The sequence below is a fragment of the Meles meles genome, chromosome 10, assembly GCF_922984935.1.
Source record: "Meles meles chromosome 10, mMelMel3.1 paternal haplotype, whole genome shotgun sequence".
NCBI classification, from domain to species: Eukaryota; Metazoa; Chordata; class Mammalia; order Carnivora; family Mustelidae; genus Meles; species Meles meles.
The window spans coordinates 89,968,472-89,991,923 of NC_060075.1; the positions used below are offsets into that span (position 1 = coordinate 89,968,472).

General features: G+C 41.7%; 1 protein-coding gene across 1 annotated transcript in view; it reads left to right on the forward strand.

The window, feature by feature from the left end:
* The window catches only part of CDHR3 (cadherin related family member 3), a 90,030-nt gene extending 87,399 nt beyond the window's left edge, over positions 1-2,631 (forward strand). Inside the window, exon 20 of the mRNA XM_046020262.1 lies at positions 2,543-2,631. Within this exon, the coding sequence (XP_045876218.1) occupies positions 2,543-2,631 (89 nt within the window). The remainder of the gene's footprint in view (positions 1-2,542) is intronic.
* The last annotated feature ends 20,821 nt before the right edge of the window (positions 2,632-23,452 follow it).

Here is a 23,452-nt window from a genome sequence, read left to right on the forward strand (position 1 = left end):
CCTTGGGGTGGATTGTGACCTTGGATTTAGAAGAGGCACAGAAAACTTTCTGGGGAGATGGGACATTCTGTATCTTGGTCTGAGGCGTGGTTACATGAGCGTATGCATAGCTAATAATTCATGGAGACATGTACTCAAGAACTGGGCATTTTAGTGCATGTAAATAAAATTTCAAACATCTTTTAAGTCAAGGAAAATATTTTTTTAAAGATTTTATTTATTTATCTGACGAAGAGATAGAAGAGCCAGAGAGCACAAGCAGGTGGAGCAGTAGACGAAGAGGGGGAAGCAGGCTCCCCGCTGAGCAGGGAGCCTGATGCAGGGCTCGATCCCAGGACTCTGTGATCATAACCTGAGCTGAAGGCAGTTGCTTAACTGACTGAGCCACCCAGGCTCCCCATCAATAAAAGTATTGAGAAGAAAAAGAGTAATTGGAGAAGGTGTGAGAAGGTCAAGTTGAATGGGGACTGTCTGACTTGGTGCTGGCCTCAGTCTCCAGAAAGCCCTGTAACCCACTTCTCCTTGGGGTTTCCCTGGTGGAGTCACATTCTGACCCTGGAGCCAGCAACAAACCATTAGTCATTGGATTTACCTCAAACAATGTTTCCAGGCTTTCCCCAGAGTTTTGCAGATAATATTAAGCCAAAATTTTGCACTTTGAAACTCTCCGCTGAGGTATGCCCCATTTCCCCTGAACACCCTGAACCAATCGCTTCATTACCACAGTGGCCACCGGTGACCTTCACTCACCTGCTCTCCACACCCAGTGAATCACCAAGTCCTGTCAATTCTACATCCCTCATAGCTTTCACACTCGTCCATTTCTCTCCACTCCTAATGTCCTCAATCCAGATCAGCATCATCCTTCTAGAATATGCACCAACCTCCTATCTGGTCTTTCAGCCTCCAGGGGTCTTGCTCTCTTTCAATGAACTCCTCACATTGCTACCTTTACTGCGACCTCATTACTCTAAAATGCAAACACAAAATGCTTTAAAGGATCTTGGCTCCCAGATGGATAGGATGGTCATAGATAGGATAGTCAAGGAAGATCACTCTACTGAGGTGATAATCGAGCAAAAGCTTGAAGGAAGAAATCACTTGCCACCCCACATCCCAAATGTATGCCATAGTCATTCTGATCTGGCAATTCCTAGAATAGGCTGTGCTCCCTCGGCCTCAGGGCCTTTGCATATACTGCTTCTTCTACCTGCAATGCCCCATGCTGTCAAGAACTGCGAAGTGCCTGGGATTTTGTCCTCTGTATAGGCTAAAGATCAGGGTGCCACAATGTCATCGATGTTGGTGGAAGACATGAGACTCCTGGGCCACAGAAAGACAGTTTGTTACTCCTAGAAATAAATAGTAGTAGCCAGAGTCTCAGCATTTCCCCCCCACCCAGCTTTCTCACCCCAGATGACCCAACATCACCATTTAATAAGATAGATGAGGTCTACATAAGTCAGTCCACGGCTGTGGGAGGAATTGAGATCATACAAAGTAATATGAGAATAGTTGAGAATGGAATACTTGGAATTGATTACAACATTCCCAGTACTTGGGTATTGGTAGAGGCCTCAGTGTCAGGAGATGGATGCCCTGCACTGAACCGTTCCTGCCCTTGATTGAGAACCTGCTCGGGGATGTGGTGGGGAGAAGGGCCAGGCTGAGCTCTCAAGCTCAGTGGAGATCCGCACAGAGGATTCTGGAAGCCCACAGGTTGGATAGGAGGAAGCCACTGCGGCTAAATCTTGAGCAGATGGGCAGGAACTCCTCAGGACTTGAATACTGGCCTTGAAAATGGCATTGCCTGTGGGAGGAGGAGAGGTGCGTTTCTGAAGCCCGAGTTCCTTACGTTTCACATCTATGCAAAACAGTGCATGTGTTGGGGGAGGGCAGGGTGTCATGTGTCCACCTCTAGCTGCCCAGATGAGGTGACAGTCTGTTCCGGGACTGCCTAGCAAGGAATGGGAAGAGAGGGTGGCGGGGCTGGGGGCAGCGGGGGGCCTGCTCTCTAGGCTGGCTTTGGCTGTCGTGCTCACCACCCCGGGACACATCTTTAGCACCTTTGGCACAGACAGAATCGACTCGGGTTTTTCTGGTGAGAACATGCCCCGAATTCCACCAGGCCTGCTCACCACCCCAGTTGGCAGGATTTCAGCATCAGCACTGCCTACAGACTACCGCTGCCCAACCCCCTCCCTGCAAGGCAATCTCGGGTGGTCTGAGGCCAGCGGGGGCCGCAGGGGTTCCTAGAGAGTCAGGAAGGCCAGGCTCATCCTCTACAACACACCACCTGAACTGCCCCGGGGCTGGGCTCTGTCTTCTGAGAGCAAACAGCCCTGTGCAGGGGTGGGGGAAAGGGCCACATGGCAAGCCAGCAAAGGCTTGGAGCCCTGAGATCCCCGGAGCCTGTAAGTCCTTCACCTGGCAGTGAAGGAATGGAGGCCCAGGGAGGGCAGGGCTCCTGACCGGGGTAGTCTAACTGCTTAGTGAGCAAGCTCTCCCCTGCCCAGTGTCGCGCTCTGCTCCCTCTTTCCAGCTCTTCCGGAGGTCCCTGCAGACCCCGGCCAGCCGGAGCCCCAGCCTTTCCCACGGAAGGACGCTGAGAACTTGGCTCCTCCTAGCTAGCCTGCGGGCTCCCCGAGCAGAGGACCCCAGCTTTCTTTCCCAGTGCAAGGAGGAGCTCCGTGAGTGCCTGAAGAAAGGGCCTGGAGAAGGCTGGACGCTGCAAGGCGGCCCAGGAAGGCCAGCAGGGTCACTGGGCCATTGCTTCTTCAACGCAGACGTTGGGGACTTCCGCTGGACCCAACTTCAGGGGAAAAAAAACAAGATTATGCTACTTCATCCTTCCCACCGCACCTCGTCCTCCAGCCCCACAGTCTGTCCTCCTCACCACCCAGTACCCCAGCTGGAGGAGCAGGTGTGGGGAAGCCGGGCTGAGCATGGGACCTGCTCACGCCACCATTTGTTCACTGCCTGTTGGTCAGAGCCTCTCCCTTTCTCTCTCTGTCCGTTCTCAGTGGGGCTGGTCCACTTGGCCTTCCAGGGAAAGGAAAAGGGGCGTAAGAAGCTCCAGGGCCAGGTGGGGAACAGGAGGGAGGGAAATCCACCCATGTCTGGTCTCCTGGGAAACATGGCCTTGAGCAGCTCCCCAGGGAGCTGGGACCCGCACCCCCCTTTCCATCCCTGAGGAGGCAGCTTTCCCGGGAAAGGAGGGAGGTCGAGGAGGGAGGGGTTGAGCCCCTGCGGTGCTGCCAGTCTTTTCTCTCTTTTTGGAGCCTTAGCCTGCCTGGCTCGGAGACACCTTCCGCACTGCTGTGGTGGGTTCTGCAGGAAACAGGAAACCCGGTTTAGCAGCCGTCCCCTCAAGCCCCCGGGAGTGTGTGCCTGTTAGCTACCGGCTAGAATGAAGTTTTGCATAATGAATGAACACCGGGTTCCGCCAGAGAGTTCTTGCCCCAGAGACTCTCGGTGGTTGGCAGCCACTGGTACCCTGAGGGCACGTGTACACTCTTCTGACTTCTTAGGAAATGCCCTTTGGGAGCATTAAAAAAGCAAGAGTACTTCAAGTTCCCTTTTTGAGCCTCTTTTTTTTTTTTTAATTTTTCAAGAGATTTTATATTTATTTGACAGAACACAGCGAGAGAGGGAACACAAGCAGGGGGAGTGGGAGAGTGAGAAGCAGGCACCCCTCTGAGCAGAGAGCCCGATGTGGGGCTCGAATCCCGGGACCCCATCCCACGACTCCGGGGATCATGACCTGATTCGAAGGCAGAGGCTCAAGGACTGAGCCACCCAGGCGCCGGCCCCCGCACCCCCTTTCGGAGCCTCTTTAATGGTTTTTTTTTTTTTTTAATATTTTTTATTTATTTGACAGAGAGAAATCACAACTAGGCAGAGAGGCAGGCAGAGAGAGAGGAGGAAGCAGGCTCCCTGCAGAGCAGACAGCCCGATGTGGGGCTCGATCCCAGGACTCTGGGATCATGACCTGAGCTGAAGGCAGAGGCTTTAACCCACTGAGCCACCCAGGCGCCCCCCTTTCGGAGCCTCTTAAGGAGCATGAAAATCTAAAGACCAATCCAGGAACAGGTGCTGGTTTGGTCTCCCCAACCAAAGGTGGGCCCTGCTCACCGGACTGGAGGGCACGAAGGCTCTGTTTGGAGGGAGGAGAGGGTCACCCCTGAGTAGCTCCAGGCCGATTGCAGGCCTGGTGCTCACGGTCAAGCACAAAGGTAAACAGAACAGAGCAGTGGGTTAAAGGGATCTTTTCTCTTCCTGCCGCTGACAGACATGAGCTTTGGCCTGGGGCCCAAACTTCTTATCCTTGAAAAACACATTTTACAGATTGCTGGCAAAAAACAGCCAACCCAGATTAAGCTGCCAGACCTAACTATTTTCGATCTTCCTCCTACTCCTCTTGAAAAAAATAAGAGATAAAGATTTTCTAGGATGCTTCTTCCCTTGTCTTCCCCGAAAGACAATGAGATCAACTAAAAGAAAGAGGGGGGGGGGAGGCCTGTGAGGGGTTTGCTGCCTCCCAAAGCCCCCCGAGAGTCCCTTGTATAAAACTCCAGGCCAGCTCAGGAACAAGGAAGATATTTGCATTTCGGGAGGTTTCTTGGGTTTCTGATAGGATTCCTTCACCCGCGGATCCATGAGGATATTTAAGGATTTATTTACAGATCGTTAACTTACTTGTCGGGGAAGCTGAAGGGCAGAGAAATTTGGAACTGACATTTTGGGAGTGTGGCTCTCAAAGAGCGATCAAGCAGAAAGAAAGATAAAGTGCTTTTGAAATGATAATGTAAAGTAATGGGGACAAGCGTTTGTATCAAAGGCACCCATCTACCCTCCACAGTGTCAAGGGAAGCCCGCACGTATTGGTCTACATTGACTGTATAATTAATATTTAGGTGACCAGCAACCCTTGGTGGTCCCCAAAACACTTTTCTAGAAGCCACCACGTAAATGGGATCATCACGAAACAGGTTTCTGCAGAGTGGATTCTACCTTTTACCACGGGACCCAGGTTAGACATCAAACACATCAGATATGATTTGATGAGTTCTGTTAGAGATGCAAAAGTAAATTAACTTTGAACTCCGTGGTCATCATACCTAGTACCATCATGCTCCACGCACGATAAAGTGGGTGTAAAGGGACTATATGCGTCCCGGGGGTCTCCCGTTATTCCTCCTTGACAACTGACTGTCAGCGCATAGAACCGTGTAGAACCGTGTAGGACATCGTCACACTGACCGTGAGGTATGGAAGGCAGGTGTTGGTTCTTGAGTTCAACAGATGGGGAAGTGGGATTCTAAACGAGCAGCTGGTTGGAACCACAGCAGAGACTTACAGACCAGAAGGGGTTCCTTTCTTTTCCTAAGTGTAGTCATTTTGAACCATAGCATAGAGTTCCCGGGAGATGGTGGACAGTGTGTATTTGCTTCTTTGCCCTCTTGGGGAGTGGGGTGCTGCTTTAAATGCACCCTGTTCTAGTGCCCCAAACTCCATTTTGTTGCTACCTCCAATTTTTTTTTTTTTTTTTTTAAGTAAGCTTTATGCCCGGTGTGGGGCTCAAACTCATGACCCTGAGATCAAGTCCCATGTTGTGCAAATGGAGCTAGCCAGGTGCCTCTAGTTGCTGCTTTTAAATCAAAACGCCTTTCTATGTTTTTATGAGGAAACCGAGGACTATACAAAGTTATAAAGATACTTTTAATAATGACTCACACAGAAGGAAAGTGCAAGGCATGTTACACTATAAATGTGATCTGAAAGTGACATTTAAAATAAACATTTACTTTGCAATACTCCTATTTGTTTTTTCTAGAATTTAAATGAGGCTTTTGGAACCAGATTTTTAAAATAAACTGTAAACTGTCCCTAGGGAGCCTTCGCTGACACCTTTTTTTGTTTCTTTCCTGAAATTCCCAGCCAAGGTTTTCAAAATCAGTCCCCTGACCTTTGAGCTGCTGGAAATGCAGTTTGACAGTTGGTTGACAAGAACAGCAACACTTCACACTTCATTGGAAAGCCATAAAAGCATGTTCCAGGTCATTAATTGAGACTTTTAAGAGGAGTTGCTTGCAGCATTTGGGTAGTGGGATTAAGGAAAATTTCTTGTACAGTTTTCATGGCCTTCATAAAAAAAATGATTTAAGACATGGGTTTCCAATGTGCAGAATGCAATTAAAATTCTTGATTCATGGCACGCTCTCATCATGGGCTCAAGCATGACCCTATTTTGCTTCATGTTATTTTTCTCTGCTAATCTACACCTGCTGGAACTAATGCCAACCAAGAACTAGCCTATCACCAGCATTTCCCTTTGACCCAAGAAATGGCGACCCCCTGTCCCCGCTCTCTGCTTCTTACCCAGGTTATTCCTCTCCTAAATTCGGTGTGCCGTTCCTTTGCCTTTTGAAAAGGAATTTTACCAAATATGCTCGTATATCTGAAATAAAGACATAATTAGGCTTGCTTGGTTAATAAAATTAGTATCGCACTCTATTTACTCTTCTCTAGCCTATTTTTACTTAATGGTGTTTCTGAGACGTCCATGTGGTTAGTCAAACTGCAGTTCATTTATTTTCACCTCCGTATTATCATTCATTGTGTGACTCTACCAAATTGTATTCATGTTTTCTTCTGCCAATAGAGAATTGGGTTGTTTATATTTCTTTTTCTATTTTTTTTAAAAAAGATTTTATTTATTTATTTGACAGACAGAGATCACAACTAGGCAGAGAGGCAGGCAGAGAGAGAGAGGAGGAAGCAGGCTCCCCGCTGCTGAGCAGAGAGCCCGATTCCGGGCTCGATCCCAGGACCCTGAGATCATGACCTGAGTCGAAGTCAGAGGCTTTAACCTGCTGAGCCACCCAGGCGCCCCTAAATTTCTTTTCCTAATACAAACTTTCTGTCTATGAACCTTCTCCTTTCTATGTTACATCGCACAGGTGCTCATTTTGTGTGGGGGCAAATACCCAGACGTGGTATTACCGGGTCTTAAAGCATGAACAACTCTACCAGATGACAAACTAATTTTCCAAGTGTTATATTAAATTTACATTTCTACCAGCAGTGTGATCACATTGGTTCACACTCCCTTCAAACGTGGTGTTGCCAGACTTTGTCATTCTTATCTGCACTTGTACAATGACACCTCTACGTGGTTTTGACTTACATTTCCCCAGGAAGGAGGTCAAGAGTGTTTCACGCTTATCCCCTATGTCTGTTTCCTCTTCAGTGAAAGGAAGGCCTGTTTGAATCTATAGCATAGTTTTCTATCAGGTTACTCTTCTTTTTCTTAGTTGCTGGTAGGAATCTTTATATATTTTGCATGCTAATTCTTCTACTTGTAAATTTTGGTTTCTTTACAGTGTGCTGATGGCATGTTTGGATGATTCATTTTAATGTGTCTGGATTTGTTAATAACACCTTTCATATTAGCGTGCTTTTGTCATTTGTTTAGAAACTCTTCCCTATCTTAAGCTCGGAAAGATTTTCACCTACATTTTCTTCTAAGGGCTCAAGTTCCCTTTTGACATTTAAGCTTTTTATGCTTCTAGGTTTGATTTTTGTATAAGATGTGAAATAAGCTCAGATTTCATTTTTTTGGCCCCATTTGTGATTCAGTGTTTCTTTTTCCCACTTTCTACTTCCAACATGTCTTAAAAATTCAAATATGCATGGCTCTGATTGCGGGCTCTCTCTTCTACCCATTGGTGAGTTTGTTTGTTCCTCCCTCATTAACACACTGCCTTCATTATTATAACTTTACAATAAATCATTATATCGGCAGGATAATTCTCTCCATTATTTTTCTCCTTCAAAAGTATCTTGTCTAGGGCGCCTGGGTGGCTCAGTGGGTTAAGCCGCTGCCTTCGGCTCAGGTCATGATCTCAGGGTCCTGGGATCGAGTCCCGCATCGGGCTCTCTGCTCAGCAGAGAGCCTGCTTCGCTCTCTCTCTCTCTGCCTGCCTCTCTATCTACTTGTGATCTCTATCAAATAAATAAATAAAAATCTTAAAAAAAAAAGTATCTTGTCTAATGTGCTATGGTGAGTGCTGTGAAGTGTGTAAGCCTGGTGATTCACAGACCTGTATCCCTGGGGCTAGTAATACATTATATGTTAATAAAAAAAATAAAATGTTATATTTAAAAAAAATCTATCCTTGGCCTTTTGTTCCTTTACATATATTAGAATCAACTTCTCATGTTCTATGAAAAACCTTGTTGAGATTTTTGACTGTGATTTGCAGTACATGTGGAGATCAATTTGGAGAGAACTGGCATATTTATGATAAAAATCTTCCTATCCATAGAGATGGGATATTTCTCCATTTAGGTATCCTTTCATGTTCTTTTGCCAAAATTTTCTAATTTTCTATGTATGGATCTTGCACATCTTTTGTTAATTTTTCCCCTAGAATTTTTATAGTTTTATAGTATTATAAATCAATAATATTGATCTTTTAAAATACATTTTTAAACTGTCTGGTATATGGAAACGAAATTGAATTTGTTATCATATCAAAGTTTTCTATTATGTCTAATAATTTATTTTTAAATTCTTTAGGGGATTTTTATCTAGACAATCATACCATTTGCAAATAATAACAGTTTTATTTCCTCCTCAATCCTTATGCGTTTAATTTCTTTTTTGTGACCTTTTGTGTTGCACAGGATCTCTACAGATGAACTAAAGAGATAAAAGCAGGCACCTTTAGTTCATTCCTGACTTTCAAAGGAAAATTTCCAATGTTTTCCTATTTAACATGATTTTTTGTTGTAGATTTGTTTTGTTTAAGGTTTTGTTTTGTTTTGTTTTGTTTAAGGTTTTGTTTAAGATTGGATGTTTTAAAAGTTTTTTTTTTTTTTGTTTTGTTTTTAAAGATTTCCTTATTTTAGAGAGAGAGGGAGAGTATAGGGAGGGTCAGAGGGAGAGAATCTCCAACCAGACTCCCCACTGAGCATGGAGCCCAGTGTAGGGCTCCATCTCACAACCCATGAGATCATGACCTGAGCTGAAACCAAGAGTAGGAAGCTTAACTGACTGAGCCACCAGGTGCCCCAAAGATCAGACTTTAATGAAACTCTTGAAGTCTCATAGAACATTCTGTTTTCATTCCATTGGCCAGAATTTAGCCATCAAACTACACATGGCTGCAAGAGAGCCTGGGATATAGTCTTTTAGTTGGGTGGCATGGAGCAAATGGAGTTCTGTTAATTTAACATAGAAAGGAAGGAATGGATATTTGGTCTTTACCACATCTTGGGGATGTTGTCCAGAAACCAAGGTGGGCAGTTAGGCTAGTATCACATGGATATCTTGCAAGACAAAAAAAAAATGTCTTCTTAAAAAAAAAGTCTTCTAGAAATGTCTTTCCATGAAATAATAAAAACAAATAACAACACTACAAAAAAGCTGCAAGCTATTTCTTTAACCCATGGGTCAACCTAATCTACTTCCTGATTTCAGAGCTCCAATCTGGGGCAAACCCAAGATTCATCTCTTGTCAGAAAGGGAAGAATAGAAAGCCTATCACTGTTCATTTATTTATTTTTTATTATTTACTTACTTGTTTTTATTGTTCATTTATTTTAAAATGCTCAAAGTGGGAGTGCCTAGCTGGCTCAGTCGGTGGAACGTATGATTCTTGATCTCAGGGTCATGAGTTCAAGCCCCATGTTGGGCATAGAGCTTACTTTAAAAAAAATAAAAATAAAAAAATAAAAGTAAAATGTTCAAAGTGGAATTACTGGGGCCAAAGGAAAATCTTCATGGTAGAATGAAAATTTGAAGTCTTAACCAGTTTTCATTCCCAGGGCCACTTCTCACCCTACTACCCTGGCTTCCTTAAACTCTGAAAGGTACTTCACCAGCCCAGGGAGCTAAGACACTACACTTGGTAGGTTGTTCCCGAAGAAATGTAGTGGGAATCAAATGAGTTAATGCACAGGTACTGTATATTCAAAAAATATTTTTTTGCAGTCTTCGGTAGAGTAAAGGCTTAAAGAGCTTGGGTCTTTGAGCATATTGGGTCAAGGTCATGATATTTGAAAAAAAAAAGATATAGGACAATAAATCAGAGTAAGATTTCTAGGGCTGAGGGAGAGGAGGAAAGAAAGTCAGATGCACCTGGGAGTGTCCAGGAGGCTGGAGCTACAGTTGATGACCATAGCCCCGGGTATGGACATATTGGGTAAGAGATGACAGAACGCCAGACAGTTTTGAGGATCTGAGATCAGAGAGCACCCATGTCTGCTTCCTGGGTGGGGCAGTGGGTTGGAAATAATGGCAAAGTGTGTGTGGGCTGAGGGAGCTTGGGATCATTTTTAGACTCTCAGGCTTCCGAGCAGTATAGGAACACCCAGAGGGAAGTGGTGAGAAAGTGACCGAGAGCAAGCAGGCAGATCTGAAGGGGCCATAGGGGTGAGGCTGAGGAAGACCCAGCTCCCAGGACCAGCTGCTGGCTCCTGGAGCATCTCAGTATATTTGTTATGGGGGTGGGCGTGGCTTCACCCTAGAGCAGATGGGGGACAAGGGCATGAGAGGCAGATGGTGCCTTTTAGGGCAATCATAATATGCAAGCTCCCCAGAATCAAAATGCCATCTTGGAGGGGAGGAGGGGGGAATTTAAAAGTCAAATTAACCGAGTTTAATGAGTTTACCAGAAATTATCTAAGATTATATTAATAAAGCCTCAAAATGGATATAAGCTATAAAAAATAAACAGGTTACATTTTTAAATACCTGTGTAGTGAGAAAATATTTTACCTTTTGCAATTTCAAGACTCCAGGCATGTATTGCAAAATAGCCCAGCAGAATATGGGCTCCTCAACTGCCGGAATGATAGATTCATTATATTTTCTCCCCTGTACCTAATAAGAGCTGCCTAGCACTTACTGGATACTTTAATCAATATCTGTTGGATGAAATCATTTTCCAGAAAGGTTATTAGCCATTTATATAAATGGTATGCATCTACTTATTTAATCAATCTGAAATCTATCTGGGGGAATAACAGAATCTAACTTGCTTTTCCCCTATATGTTTAACTTTCTCAATGTCAGTTATTGAATGATGTTTCTATCTTCCATTGGTTTTTGACATTTCCTTTTAGTATAAATCATTATTTATAAGATGGTATATTTCAGGGTTAACTATTGCACAGCTACATTATTAATAAACCGCTTAGTTATTTCTTTTAAAAGGAATGATTACTCCTCAGCTCAAAACCCAGCAAAGGGTCCTCATTTCACTGAGAGTAAAAGCCCACGTCCTTACAATGGCCTATAAGACCCCCAATGACCTGGACTCCAGTATACATCTCTGTCCTCATCCCTTACTAGTTTGCCCTGTCCGTGCTCAGCCCAGTCTGGCGACCTTGGCCTCCTTGCGGTTCCTCGGAATTTTAAAGTTTGTCATCTTTGCTAAGCAGGAAATCGATGTCTCAGGATGCACTTCTCTTTCCTGTTTGCAATGGCCTCAGGAGAACCTGGTGTGAGGCCTGGAAGGCAGCGGTGGAGCAGCAGCCACTGTGCTGCGAAGGTGGGAACAGGCGGCCCAGTGCCAGGGGGCCCAGTGCATGCGTGCTGTCTCGGATCTGCTGGCTCCTTTGTTCATGAGGGGCAGATCTGCCAACTGCTGCCAGATCTTCGTCTTCTCCCGGTTCTGAGCCAGGTGTGTGCAGCTCTGAAGCTCACCTCTGCAGTTGAGGTGGGTCTGGTTTCACGGATTCTGGTTGTTCTTTTTTTTTTTTTTTTTTTAATATTTTATTTATTTATTTGACAGAGAGAGAGGTCACAAGCAGGCAGAGAGGTAGGCAGCGAGAGAGGGAGAAACAGGCTCCCCACTGAGCAGAGAGCCTGATGCGGGGCTCGATCCCAGGACCCTGAGATCATGACCTGAGCTGAAGGCAGAGGCTTAAACCACTGAGCCACCCAGGTGTCCCCTCTGGTTGTTCTTCTGTTTCCTATTCTCCTCTCCTTCCCACTCAGCTTTCCTTCCCGACTGCTGGTCCTCCTGGTCTACCATGACTTCCTCATACCACCAGATGCAGAAGCCACCTTCTTCCCCAGGCCTTGTCACCAGCTCCCTGGATTGCGCGAGGCCCAACCCTTTGAACAAATCCCTTTGAACTCCGGTATGTTTGCACACGAGACGTGTTTCCACCTCAGTCCTTTGCCCGACCTGTTCCCTGAAAATCTCAGGATCAACACCCTCGCTTCCTTCAAGCATTTCCTCCACATTTGCAGAGAAAATACTTTAGTCTCTAGTCTCCAAATCTCCCTCAAAGTTTTGAATCAGCTTTCTCTTTGCTCTTTTGTTTCTGTCACCACATTTTACCTAATTGGTTGGTAACACATCTCTTTTTAATTTACCGAGCTCATGTGTATCCTTTATTGTTTGTCCTTCCCTCTAAAATGTAAGCACCATGAGGCACTTTGTTTGCCTCACTGACCCATCCCTGGCACAAAGTAATACTTAATAAACATTTGTTAAATATATGAATTGTTACAGCATTGTTTGTATTTTTAAGTAATTATGGGGGACATAAAAACATGTCTTTTACTTTAAAAAGATGCCATGACACCTTAAAGAAGGCAATAACGCATTTGCGACGACGTGGATGGAACTAGAGGGTATCATGCTTAGTGAAATAAGTCAATCGGAGAAAGACAACTATCCTATGATCTCCCTGATATGAGGACGTGGAGATGTAACACGGGGGGTTTGGGGGGTAGGAGAAGAATAAAGGAAACAAGATGGGATCGGGAGGGAGACAAACCATAAGTGACTCTTAATCTCACAAAACAAACTGAGGGTTGCTGGGGGGAGGGGGGTTGGGAGAGGGGGAGGGGGTTATGGACATTGGGGAGGGTATGGTGAGTGCTGTGAAGTGTGTAAACCTGGCGATTCACAGACCTGCACCCCTGGGGATAAAAATACATTATATGTTTATAAAATAAATAAATAAATAAAAAATTTAAAAAAATAATAAATAAATAATTAAGGAAAAAAAAGGCAATAACGGTTCAAAAAACCAATACAGGACTTTCTCCTCTATGTCGGTAAATCATCTGATTTTGCCGCCAGGTAGCATAATTAACTGCGACTAAAACCTCACACATATGTATAAGTAATCTTCCTTTATTTATTTATTTATTTATTTATTTATTTTTAAAGATTTTATTTATTTATTTGACAGAGAGAGATCACAAGTAGATAGAGAGGCAGGCAGAGAGAGAGAGAGAGAGAGAGAGGGAAGCAGACTCCCTGCTGAGCAGAGAGCCTGATGCGGGACTCGATTCCAGGACCCTGAGATCATGACCTGAGCCGAAGGCAGTGGCTTAACCCACTGAGCCACTCAGGCGCCCCTTATTTATTTTTAATCTTCCTTTTTTCTCCAAAGTAAATTACATATGGCTTTTTGTTTTTGTTTTTTTGCTGGGGGAGTGGTGGGCACAGGAGTGATCGTGAAGCTTTGCCCCTTAGGGAAGAATCCCCCCACAGAGAAGGACTTACTACATGTGTATGAGAAGGAAGAGAAGGCAGAACTAAGTTCCCACGGTCACTAGTGCAGCTAGAGAAAAACACTGTAACTCAACCCTACTGCCAGCAACCAGAGTGGTTTTGATAGCAATGAGGTTGAGATGAAGGTGGGACAGAGGCAGGAAGTCTGTAGGAGGACAGCTGATCCCCCGCCTTGAACAAGATGGTGGACATAGAGAGGGAGCAGAGTGGGATGCTGATGATTAGACAGTAAACAGTGAGTCAAACTGAGAAGAGCCATAGGTGCCTCCATTCACAGCCATCGTCACAAGTCTTATTAGGCACATTACCAGTATTTTTGTTTTTTCTCCCTTAAATGTTTTTATTATGTAGTATTTGATACATCTGAAGTTGTATCAACACTCTTCATTATGAAGTATAATAATACAACAAACACATATGAACCCACCACCCAATTTATACCAGAACATTGTCAGTGCTTTTGAAACCTCCATGTGCTCCTCCTGGATCTCAACCCTCTTTTCTCCCTCCAAGGTAATCGTGTTTTGAATCTTATGTTTATCATTCTCTTGCTTTTTTAGAAAGAAAATGTTTAACCATGTATCACTGTATACCTACACAATAGTTTGCATTGTTATATTCTGAGCTTAATATAAAAATAGTATCACAAATAGTCTTCTATGATTTGCTATTTTTACTTCCCATTGTTTCTAACATCTACATGTTGTTGTATACAGACGTAATTTATTCATTTTCACAGAAGTGAAGTCCCAAACTTTAATACAGTTAAATTTGCTAGTTACCTCATTTATAGTGAACACTTTTTGTATCTGTGTGAGAAATCCATTCCTACCCTAAAGTCTAAAAGATATTGTTCCACAGGCTGTTATAAAATTTTTAAAGTTTTACCTTTCACATTTAGGGTTTTGTTTTGTTTTGTTTTTAAGTTTTATATATTTAAGTCACCTCTACACCCCATGTGGGGCTCCAACTCATAACCCCGAGATCAAGAGTCACAAGCTTTTCCAACTGAATCAGCCAGGTACTCTCTCATTCTAGTTTTTAACTGATCTGAAATTTATTTTAATTACGGTCTGAAAGAGGAATCAATTTTTTAAAATATGGATAACCAATTGTCCCAGCATCAGATATTAAAGAGCTCATTCTTTTTCTACTCCTTTATCTAAACATTAATTCAATAAATATATACTGATTACCATTATGTGCTAGGCATTTTGTAAACACTGAATCTGTAATATCTTCTACATCATGTATCAAATTTACGTATTTGCATAGTTTCTTAAATATTTCTTCTATTGGTGAGTTTTGTCTTTCCTTCACATCATTACTGTATCAATTTTAATAGGTTCATACTAAGTGTTACTACTTAATTTTCTCTAGGGGTGTCTTGATGATCTGAGGGCTTTTGCTCTTCCATAGGAATCCATTTGTCAAGATTTTCCACAAACTTTGGAATGTTTATTATAATGGAACAATGTTTGTTTACTAAACAGAAAAGTTTTATAGTTTTCTTACTGATAATCTTGCATATTAGCTTTATCTCTCACTTCCTAAAACTTTACTTTAGATGATATATTTTCATAAATTATGGTTTATAATTGACACTCTACATAGAAATGCAGTTTTTGTATAATGATCTTATATTCAATTATTTTCCTAAACTCATTAATTCTAGTACTTAGTTGGTAGATCATTTTGGATTTTCTATGTGGATACATGTTATGTATTAATAACAGCTTAGTTTCTTGCTTTCTTCTTTTTAAAAAAATTTCTTGGTGTCTTATATGTACTTTTTTCCTTGTCTTATTGCATTGGCTAGGATCCCCAGTACAATATCAACTCATTTTTATGTACTCTATGTCATATGTTCTCCTCTCCATTCAAACCTCTATACCTCCTCTCTCCTCATTCTCAGTTGGTGACCTTACTTTTAATTCATGTTCAGAAACAGGTGCAGGGGCGCCTGGGTGGCTCAGTCAGCTAAGCCTCCGACTCTTGATTTCAGCTCAGGACTTAATCTCACAGTCATGAGCTTAAGCCCCACATTGGGCTTCAGGTTGGGTGTGGAGCCAACTTAAAAAAAAGAAAAGAAAAGAAAAGAAACAGGTGCAAAGAAGAAATTCTTCAGCCTAATCACCAGAATCTACAAACACAACTTTAAAATTTTGTTTTTCTTCCCTAATATAATGGATGAACTATGTTTGCTCTCACCAATATCAGCCTTCCCATTGGGTATCAGATACCTTCTCGTACATTCTCAGGGACTCAGTTCTGCAATCATCCCTCCTCTCCTTGCATCATCAATTTTTTTTAGACCTAAAATGAATCAATCTTCTCAGCTTAAAAACATGCTGTAGAGGTGCCTGGGTGGCTCAGTCATTTGAAGGACCAACTCTTGATTTTGGCTCAGAACATGATGTTAGGGTTGTGGGATCGAGCCTTATGTCCCCACTCTGCACTTGGCAGGGAGTCTGCTTGAGATTCTTTCTCCTCTCCCTCTGTCCCTCCCCCTGGCGTGCTCTGTCTTTCTGAAATAAATCAATCTTAAAAATGCCCCACATCCACCTTCGGCTTTTCCAGTTCTCTGCCCAACTCTATCGCAAAACGCCAAAAGAGTCATCTATACTTGCTAGCTTCCACTCTCACCACAAATCATTCTGTTGGACTACTCAGGCTATTCCCAGAACTCCACTGAAATGGCCTTAGTCAAAGACAATACACTCCACATTGTCAAATGCAAAGGTTGATTCTCAGTCCTCATCTTAATCTCTCAGCATTTGACAGCTGATCTTGGGTGTGTGTGTGCATGTGTGCGCGTGCACATACACGTAGGTGTAAATACATGGTGTTTGTGTATTTAGTCACTTACAATTTATTTTTTCAAAGAGGTAAAGCATTTGGCTGTATGATACAGATACACCTCTATTTAAATCACTAAAGGATGGTTCCTGTTATCTGCAACCAGATGTATTCCTTGCTGATTTATACAGTTTTCTTAAAAATTCCAATAAAAGAAACCCTAGAAGCAAACAGTTATTAGAAGCTTATTAGAAGCAAATAGTACAGTGGGAGGAAAAAACTGAATTCAGAGTCCAGATTTACTTTCTCTTTGGGACTAGAGTGCATGTTATTTCCATCTTCAAGCCCGCTACACCTCACGTCCCACTTATAAAGTGACTAAGTTGTATTTCTAAAGCAATGGTTTTTAAAATGATCTCTTCTCAGATCATGGGTAGAATCAGGAGCATACATACAACCTCTGATTTAAAACGAAATTATACACTGACTATTTCGTTTGAGTTTCTGGAAAAAGGAAAACTATGTCAAAACGATTTCCATACCTTGATGATTGTTCCAGCACGTCTGGTCATTGTGCTAAGCAGGAAGAAAACAATTACTTAGAACAGTCATTTTTTCTACTTATCTTCCCTCATCTCACTAAATATGTAGTTCAGCAAATAAGAAAATAAGGAGAATTTCTGCTTCCCTTAAGATGGAATAGAGATGTACTTTTCCCTATTTCTCTAGTGAAGAACAACTAAAAACCTGGAACATCATATATAAACCAATCATACGTTTCTGAAAGATGGAGAGATGATGAAACAGTAGCCAGGGACCTTGGGACCCAAGGAACACACAATGCAGTGGTGATTCCCTGGATTTTCTATTTACCTCATACGTATCAGACTTGGAGCTGAAGAAGCTGGTGATCTGGAAACACCAATAGGTGCAGACAGAAAAAAAAAAAAAAAGTCCTGGCAAAAGCCGACTCTCTCCAGTCAAAGGATAAGAGAAAGGGCAGTCTAGTAAGAAAATGTTCAGACAATAAACCCACTCTACTCCAGCCAAACAGCACAGGAAAAAACTGTGGCCCTGCCAATACCCACAAAGTACGATGAGGGGCCTATAGTTGTATCCATGTGAGGTGATTTAGAGGTGGCCCGACCTCTTTCTGCTGGAACACAGTCAAAAGAGGCCTGCTAAAACAGAAAGCTGATGTAAGCACCAGAGTCTCATAACGTGATGCCCAAAATGTCCAGGTTTCAAGTAAAAATCACTCATCACACCAAGAACCAGCTGAATGAGAAAAGACAATGAGAACACAGAAGATAGGTTAGAATTACAATTTTGAAGCAGTTCTAATACAAAGGCTTCAACAAGCATTTATAGGCAGTCTTTTTTTTTTTTTTTTTTTTAAGATTTTATTTAGTTGACAGAGACGTAGTGAGAGAGGGAACACAAGTAGGGGGAGTGGGAGAAGCAGGCTTCCCGCTGAGCAGGGAGCCTGATGCAGGGCTAGATCCCAGGACCCTGGGATCATGACCTGAGCCAAAAGCAGATGCTTAATGACTGAGCCACCCAGGTGCCCCAATTATAAACATTCTTGAAGCAAATGAAAAAAACAGCAAAGAAGTAGTAAGTCTCAGTAAATAAAGACCTGAATGGAAATTTTATTCTTTTAAAGTTTAAGTAATCTTTATACCCAATGTGGGGCTCAAACTCACAACCCCAAGATCAAGAATCATGGGCGCCTGGGTGGCTCAGTGGCTTAAGCCTCTGCCTTCAGCTCAGGTCATGATCTCAGGGTCCTGGGATCAAGGCTTGTGTCGGGCTCTCTGCTCAGCGGGGAGCCTGCTTCCCCCCATCTCTGCCTGCCTCTCTGCTTACTTGTGATCTTTGTCTGTCAAATAAATAAATAAAAAATCTGGAAAAAAAAAAAAAAGATCAAGAATGACATACCCTTCTGAGTCACAAGGAGCCCCTCCTCAATGGAAACTTTAGAACTGAAAAATACAATACTTGAACAATGGATGGACTCAACCACAGAATCAAAGACACAGAAGAAAGAATCAATGAGTTAGAAGACAGATGTTACACAACTTCTGGAGAGAAAATAGACTATAAAAAGCAAAACAAGAGGAGATCTCTGAGACCTACAGAACTACAACGACAAAAAAAATCGAACATTTATGTCATTATTGTCCTAGAAGAGGAGAAAAGGGGCAGAGCTGAAAAAGGGCTGGAAGAAATAATGGCTGAAAACTGCCAAATCTGGCAAAGGATATAAATCTATAGATTTAAGAAGCTGAGCAAATCCCAAACAGATAAAACTTATTTTTCCTGATCTCCTTTTTTTAAATCATTGTTTTATTTTTAATGTATCCTATTTACATGTGCTTCAGTTAACATATAGATTTAAACAGTAAAATTAATAACCTAATATATAAGGCAAACCATAGAACACCACATTCAATAGAATATACGTCCTTTCAAGCACATGAAATAACATTTTTGATCATAAACTAGGTCAAAAAGCAAGTCAAAGCAAATTTCAAAGAGGACTGATCACTGCAGAGACCTCAATGCAGTCACCTTAGAAGCCAATAAAAAAAGAGTTAGAAAACGCCATTTTGGGAAATACATTACCAAATTACCAATAGATCAAAGAAGAATTGTAATGTAAAATGTGAATACATTTAGAACCAAAATGATAAAAATACCAGACATGGAAAACTTGTGTGATAAAGCTAAAACAGTTACATAGTGGAAAACATAAAATCACAAACATGTGTGCTAGGGGAAAAGCTTGAAAAATTAATGAGCTAAGTAACCATTCAAAAAAAGGGGGAAAAAATCCAGAGCAAAGTAAATCCAAAGAAAGTAGAAGGAAAGGGCTAATGAGGATAAGAACAGAAATTAAAGAAAGAAAACTAATAAGGATCAATAAAGTCAAGGATCAATAAAATTGATCCTTTAAAAATATGGATCTAATTTCATGCTAATAAATTTGAAAACTGAGATGTAATGGAAAAATCGTCAAAATATTATCAAGAAAGACTTAAAAACCTGACCAGTCCTATAATCACAAATAAGACAGAGACAGTGATCTAAAAATTATCTTCCCACATAGAGAATTCTAGGCCCCAATGATATTACTATGGGTGAGCTCTATGAACTATTCAAGGAATGAATAATCCCAATCTTATACAAATTATTTCAGAATAAAGAATAAAGGAAACACTTCTTGACATATTTCAGGTCTCTGGGGAAAAGTATTGGTGACACTTATTAACCGAAAGGAGTAGTATCTAGAATGTTAAGGAACTGTAACAAATCAGGAAGAAAAAAGGCAGAAATAAAAATACAGTAATTTCACAAAAAGAAGAAGATCAATGTTAAGAAGGGATGCTCAATCTCATTCATAATCAGGGGTATTAAATCCAGTGTGAAATATTTCATACTCACTGAATTGTTAAAAATTGAACATTGAAACAACCCCAAGTGTCTGGTAAGACTATGAAACAATGGGCTCCCTTATCCACCACTGGAGGAAGTGTAAATTAGTATAACCATTTTGAGAAATGGTTTACATTACCTAAGTTGAACAGGCATCTACCCTACAACTCAGCAATTCACTATATCACTCATAACACCAAAAGCTCCAAACAATCCAAATGTCTATCCATTTGGTATATTTATATAATGAAACTATACCAGTGAGGATTAATAAACTACAGCTAAATTCATCGACAGGGATAAATTTCAAAAAAAAAAAAAAAAGTCCAAGAAAGAAAAAAAAAAAAAAACAACAAAAACCCCAAAACCAAACAAACCAAAATCAAAACTCCAAACCATTTTGTTTTTTATAAACTTCAAAAGCAGCAATCAAAACCACGTATTATTTAGGATGTAAAAGCTACCAAAGGCGGGGGTGGGGGGGTGGGGAAGGGAAGAATTACTATAACATTTGGAATTGAAGATCCAATCAGGGAGGGGAAGTGAAAGGAGTTTGAGAGGCATCGGTAACATTGTTTCTTGGTTGGACAGCTATGCATTTTCATATACTTTTATATGGGCTGTATTTCATAACAGAATTATCTCTGAATGGTATAGTAGATTGAATAATGGCCCCCCAAAATATCAAATCCTAATCCTTGGAGTTTGTTAAACATTACCTTGGTAACAGGGTCTTTGTGGCTGTGATTAAGAATCTTGAGATGTGGTCACTTTGGATTATCCAGTGTGCCCCAAATGCTGTCATAATCATCCGAGTCCACAGACAAGTAAGAAAAGGCAATGTGACTCCGAAAGCAACAACTTAAGAGAGATGGAACCCCACCCAGGGAAGCAATTACCACCATGAGTGGATTCTCCCCAAGAGCCTCTGGAGGGAGTGCAGCTCTGCGGACACCGCGATTTCACAGAGGAAAACAGACTTTGGCCTTCTGGCCTCCAGAACAGAGAGAACAAATTTCTGTTGTGTCAAGTCATCAGGTTTGCCGTTGATTTCTTCCAGCAGCCTCAGGAAATGCATACAAATGGAGAGTGGGAGAGAGCTGCCTGGGAAGGACTGCTAAGGAGACCCAGCAGGAATTCTAGACAAAGTTGTATCAGTCTGCACAGCTGGGTGATTTTTCCAGCAGAACTCAGCAGTCTGAAGGTAGGACTAGAGAAAGCTGACAGAGTGATATGCGGTTGGGAATCTGCTGGGCGAGGAAGTCAAGAATATTGGCTTCTGCCAATATTTTTATGCCATTATAATCATATTTTTAGATAGAAACCTAATTTATTTTTGCATATTAATCTTGTATGCTAAACTGACTTATACTAGTAGATGCAAACTACCTCGTGTTTCCATTCCAAGGTGCAGTTGGGTTAAGGAGGTGAGGGAATGAAGTGTAATGGAGGAGACCCTGGTTCTTGTGATTAAGGTCCTATTCACTTAATCTGAGACCTCTATCTGGGTCTAACAGCCTTCTCAGCTCTGATGATTGATCAATACATCCTGTAAAAAAGACTGAAACTTATGTAAATCAATTTCTCTATTCTTCAAACAACCTAGCATCGGGCCCAAAAGTCTTTATAGTCCTTTTAAGGGATAATGGCTTGAGACTCCTTTCGATAAATTACACACAAAGCCGGTTTTTCAGATCAGCCCAGGAGTAAAGGATCTGCCACGGTGCCTTCTGTTGACAGGAAGCAATGCTACTCCACCTTTAATATGCATGCAAACATCAGAGGAATGTTCCAGTGCAGATTCAGCTTCAGCAGCTCTGGAAGGTGGCCTGAGATTCTGCATTTCTTCTGGCTCCAAAGTGACCCTGACAGCTGCTAATCAGTGGATGAGTCAGATGAAAAATCTTCCTCTCTAAGAAGCTTCTGCAGAACCAATGAGGAATTTGTCATCTTTGATGTCCTGGGATTATGATGATGGCTAATGGGACTGTGACAGGGAGTCAGACTGCACCTTGGAATGGAAACACGAGGTAGTTTGCATCTACTAGTATAAGTCAGTTTAGCATACAAGATTAATATGCAAAAATAAATTACGTTTCTATCTAAAAATATGATTATAATGGCATAAAAATATTAAGTATGAGGAATAAATCTGAAAAACCATGTAAGACTCTGTACACTGAAAACTACAAAACACCGCTGAGAGAAATTAAAGACATATAAATGGAGAGTTACACCATGTTCACAAGTCGAAGGCTCAGTATCTATAGCTACACAATTCCAGTCAAAACTGCAACAGGCATTTTTATAGAGACTGAGCTGATTCTAACATTCACATGGAAATGCAAGACCTCTATCAGCCAAAACAACTTAGAGAAAAAAAAAAGTTGCAGGACTCACACTACCTGATTCCAACACTTACAAAGTTACAACAATCAACACAGACAAATGGGTCAGTGAAACAGAATATAGTGCAATTGGCACACGTATATGGACTTTTTTTTTTTAAACAAAGGTGCAAAAACAATTCACTGGAGGAAGGACAGTTTTTCAGCAAATGGTGCTAGAACCACTGGCCAAAAAAAAGTAACTTTGATCAATACTACGCACTCATAAAATGCGCCATAGTCCAAAATGTCCAAATGTAAAACCCCAAACTATAAACTTCTAGAGAAAAGATACAAAATATTTATGACCTTGGGTTAAACAAAGACTTTAATAAGATGCAACGCCAAAAGCAAATCTTTAAGGAAAACACAATACATCTGAATTCATCAAAATTAAAAACCTGTGGGGTACCTGGCTGGCTGGGTCGGTAGAGCATGTGCCTTCTGACTGCAGTGTTATGAGTCTGAGCCCCGTGCTGGGTGTAGAGATTAGTTAACAACAACAAAACAGATCTTAAAAAAACATTAAAAAAACAAACAAACAAAAAACCAGATTAAAAATCTGTGCTATTTGAAAGACTGAGAAAGACATGACAAGTTCAACAATGGACTATCTAAGAAGCCTCAAAACTCAATAAGCAAAACACAATCCGTGGGCAAGAGTTTTGAACAGATAAATATACAAATGGCCCATGAGCGCATGAAAACATGCTCCACATCATTAGCCATCACAGAAATGCAAGCTAGAACCACAATGAGATCCACGCCCATTAGAATGGCTAAAATGAAAAGACTGACCATACCAAGTGTTGATGGAGATGTGAAAGAACTCAACTCTCATACATTGCTGGTGGGAATTCAGAATGCTACGACCACTGTGGCATTTCTTAAAAGGTTAAACATAATCCTACCATGTGATTCATTTATCACACTCCTAACTATTGACCCCTGAGGGTGGCATATGTCCATAAAAAGCCATTTATGTGTACCTTCAGAGCAACTTTACTATTAGCCTCAAACTGGAAAGAGGCCTAATATCTACCAGAACATGTACACCAATTATGTATAATGCAACAACACTCAGCACTAAAAAGAAATGGGCTGTTGATAAACGTAACATGGATCTCTTATTCTGCTGGGTGAAGGAATTCCCACAAAAAGAATAAATACTGTATGAATCTAACATTTATAATACTGTATATAAATCCAACATTTATATACAACTCTAGAAAATGCAAACTAACGGTGACGAAGATCCCACGGCTGCTGGGAATTAAGTGG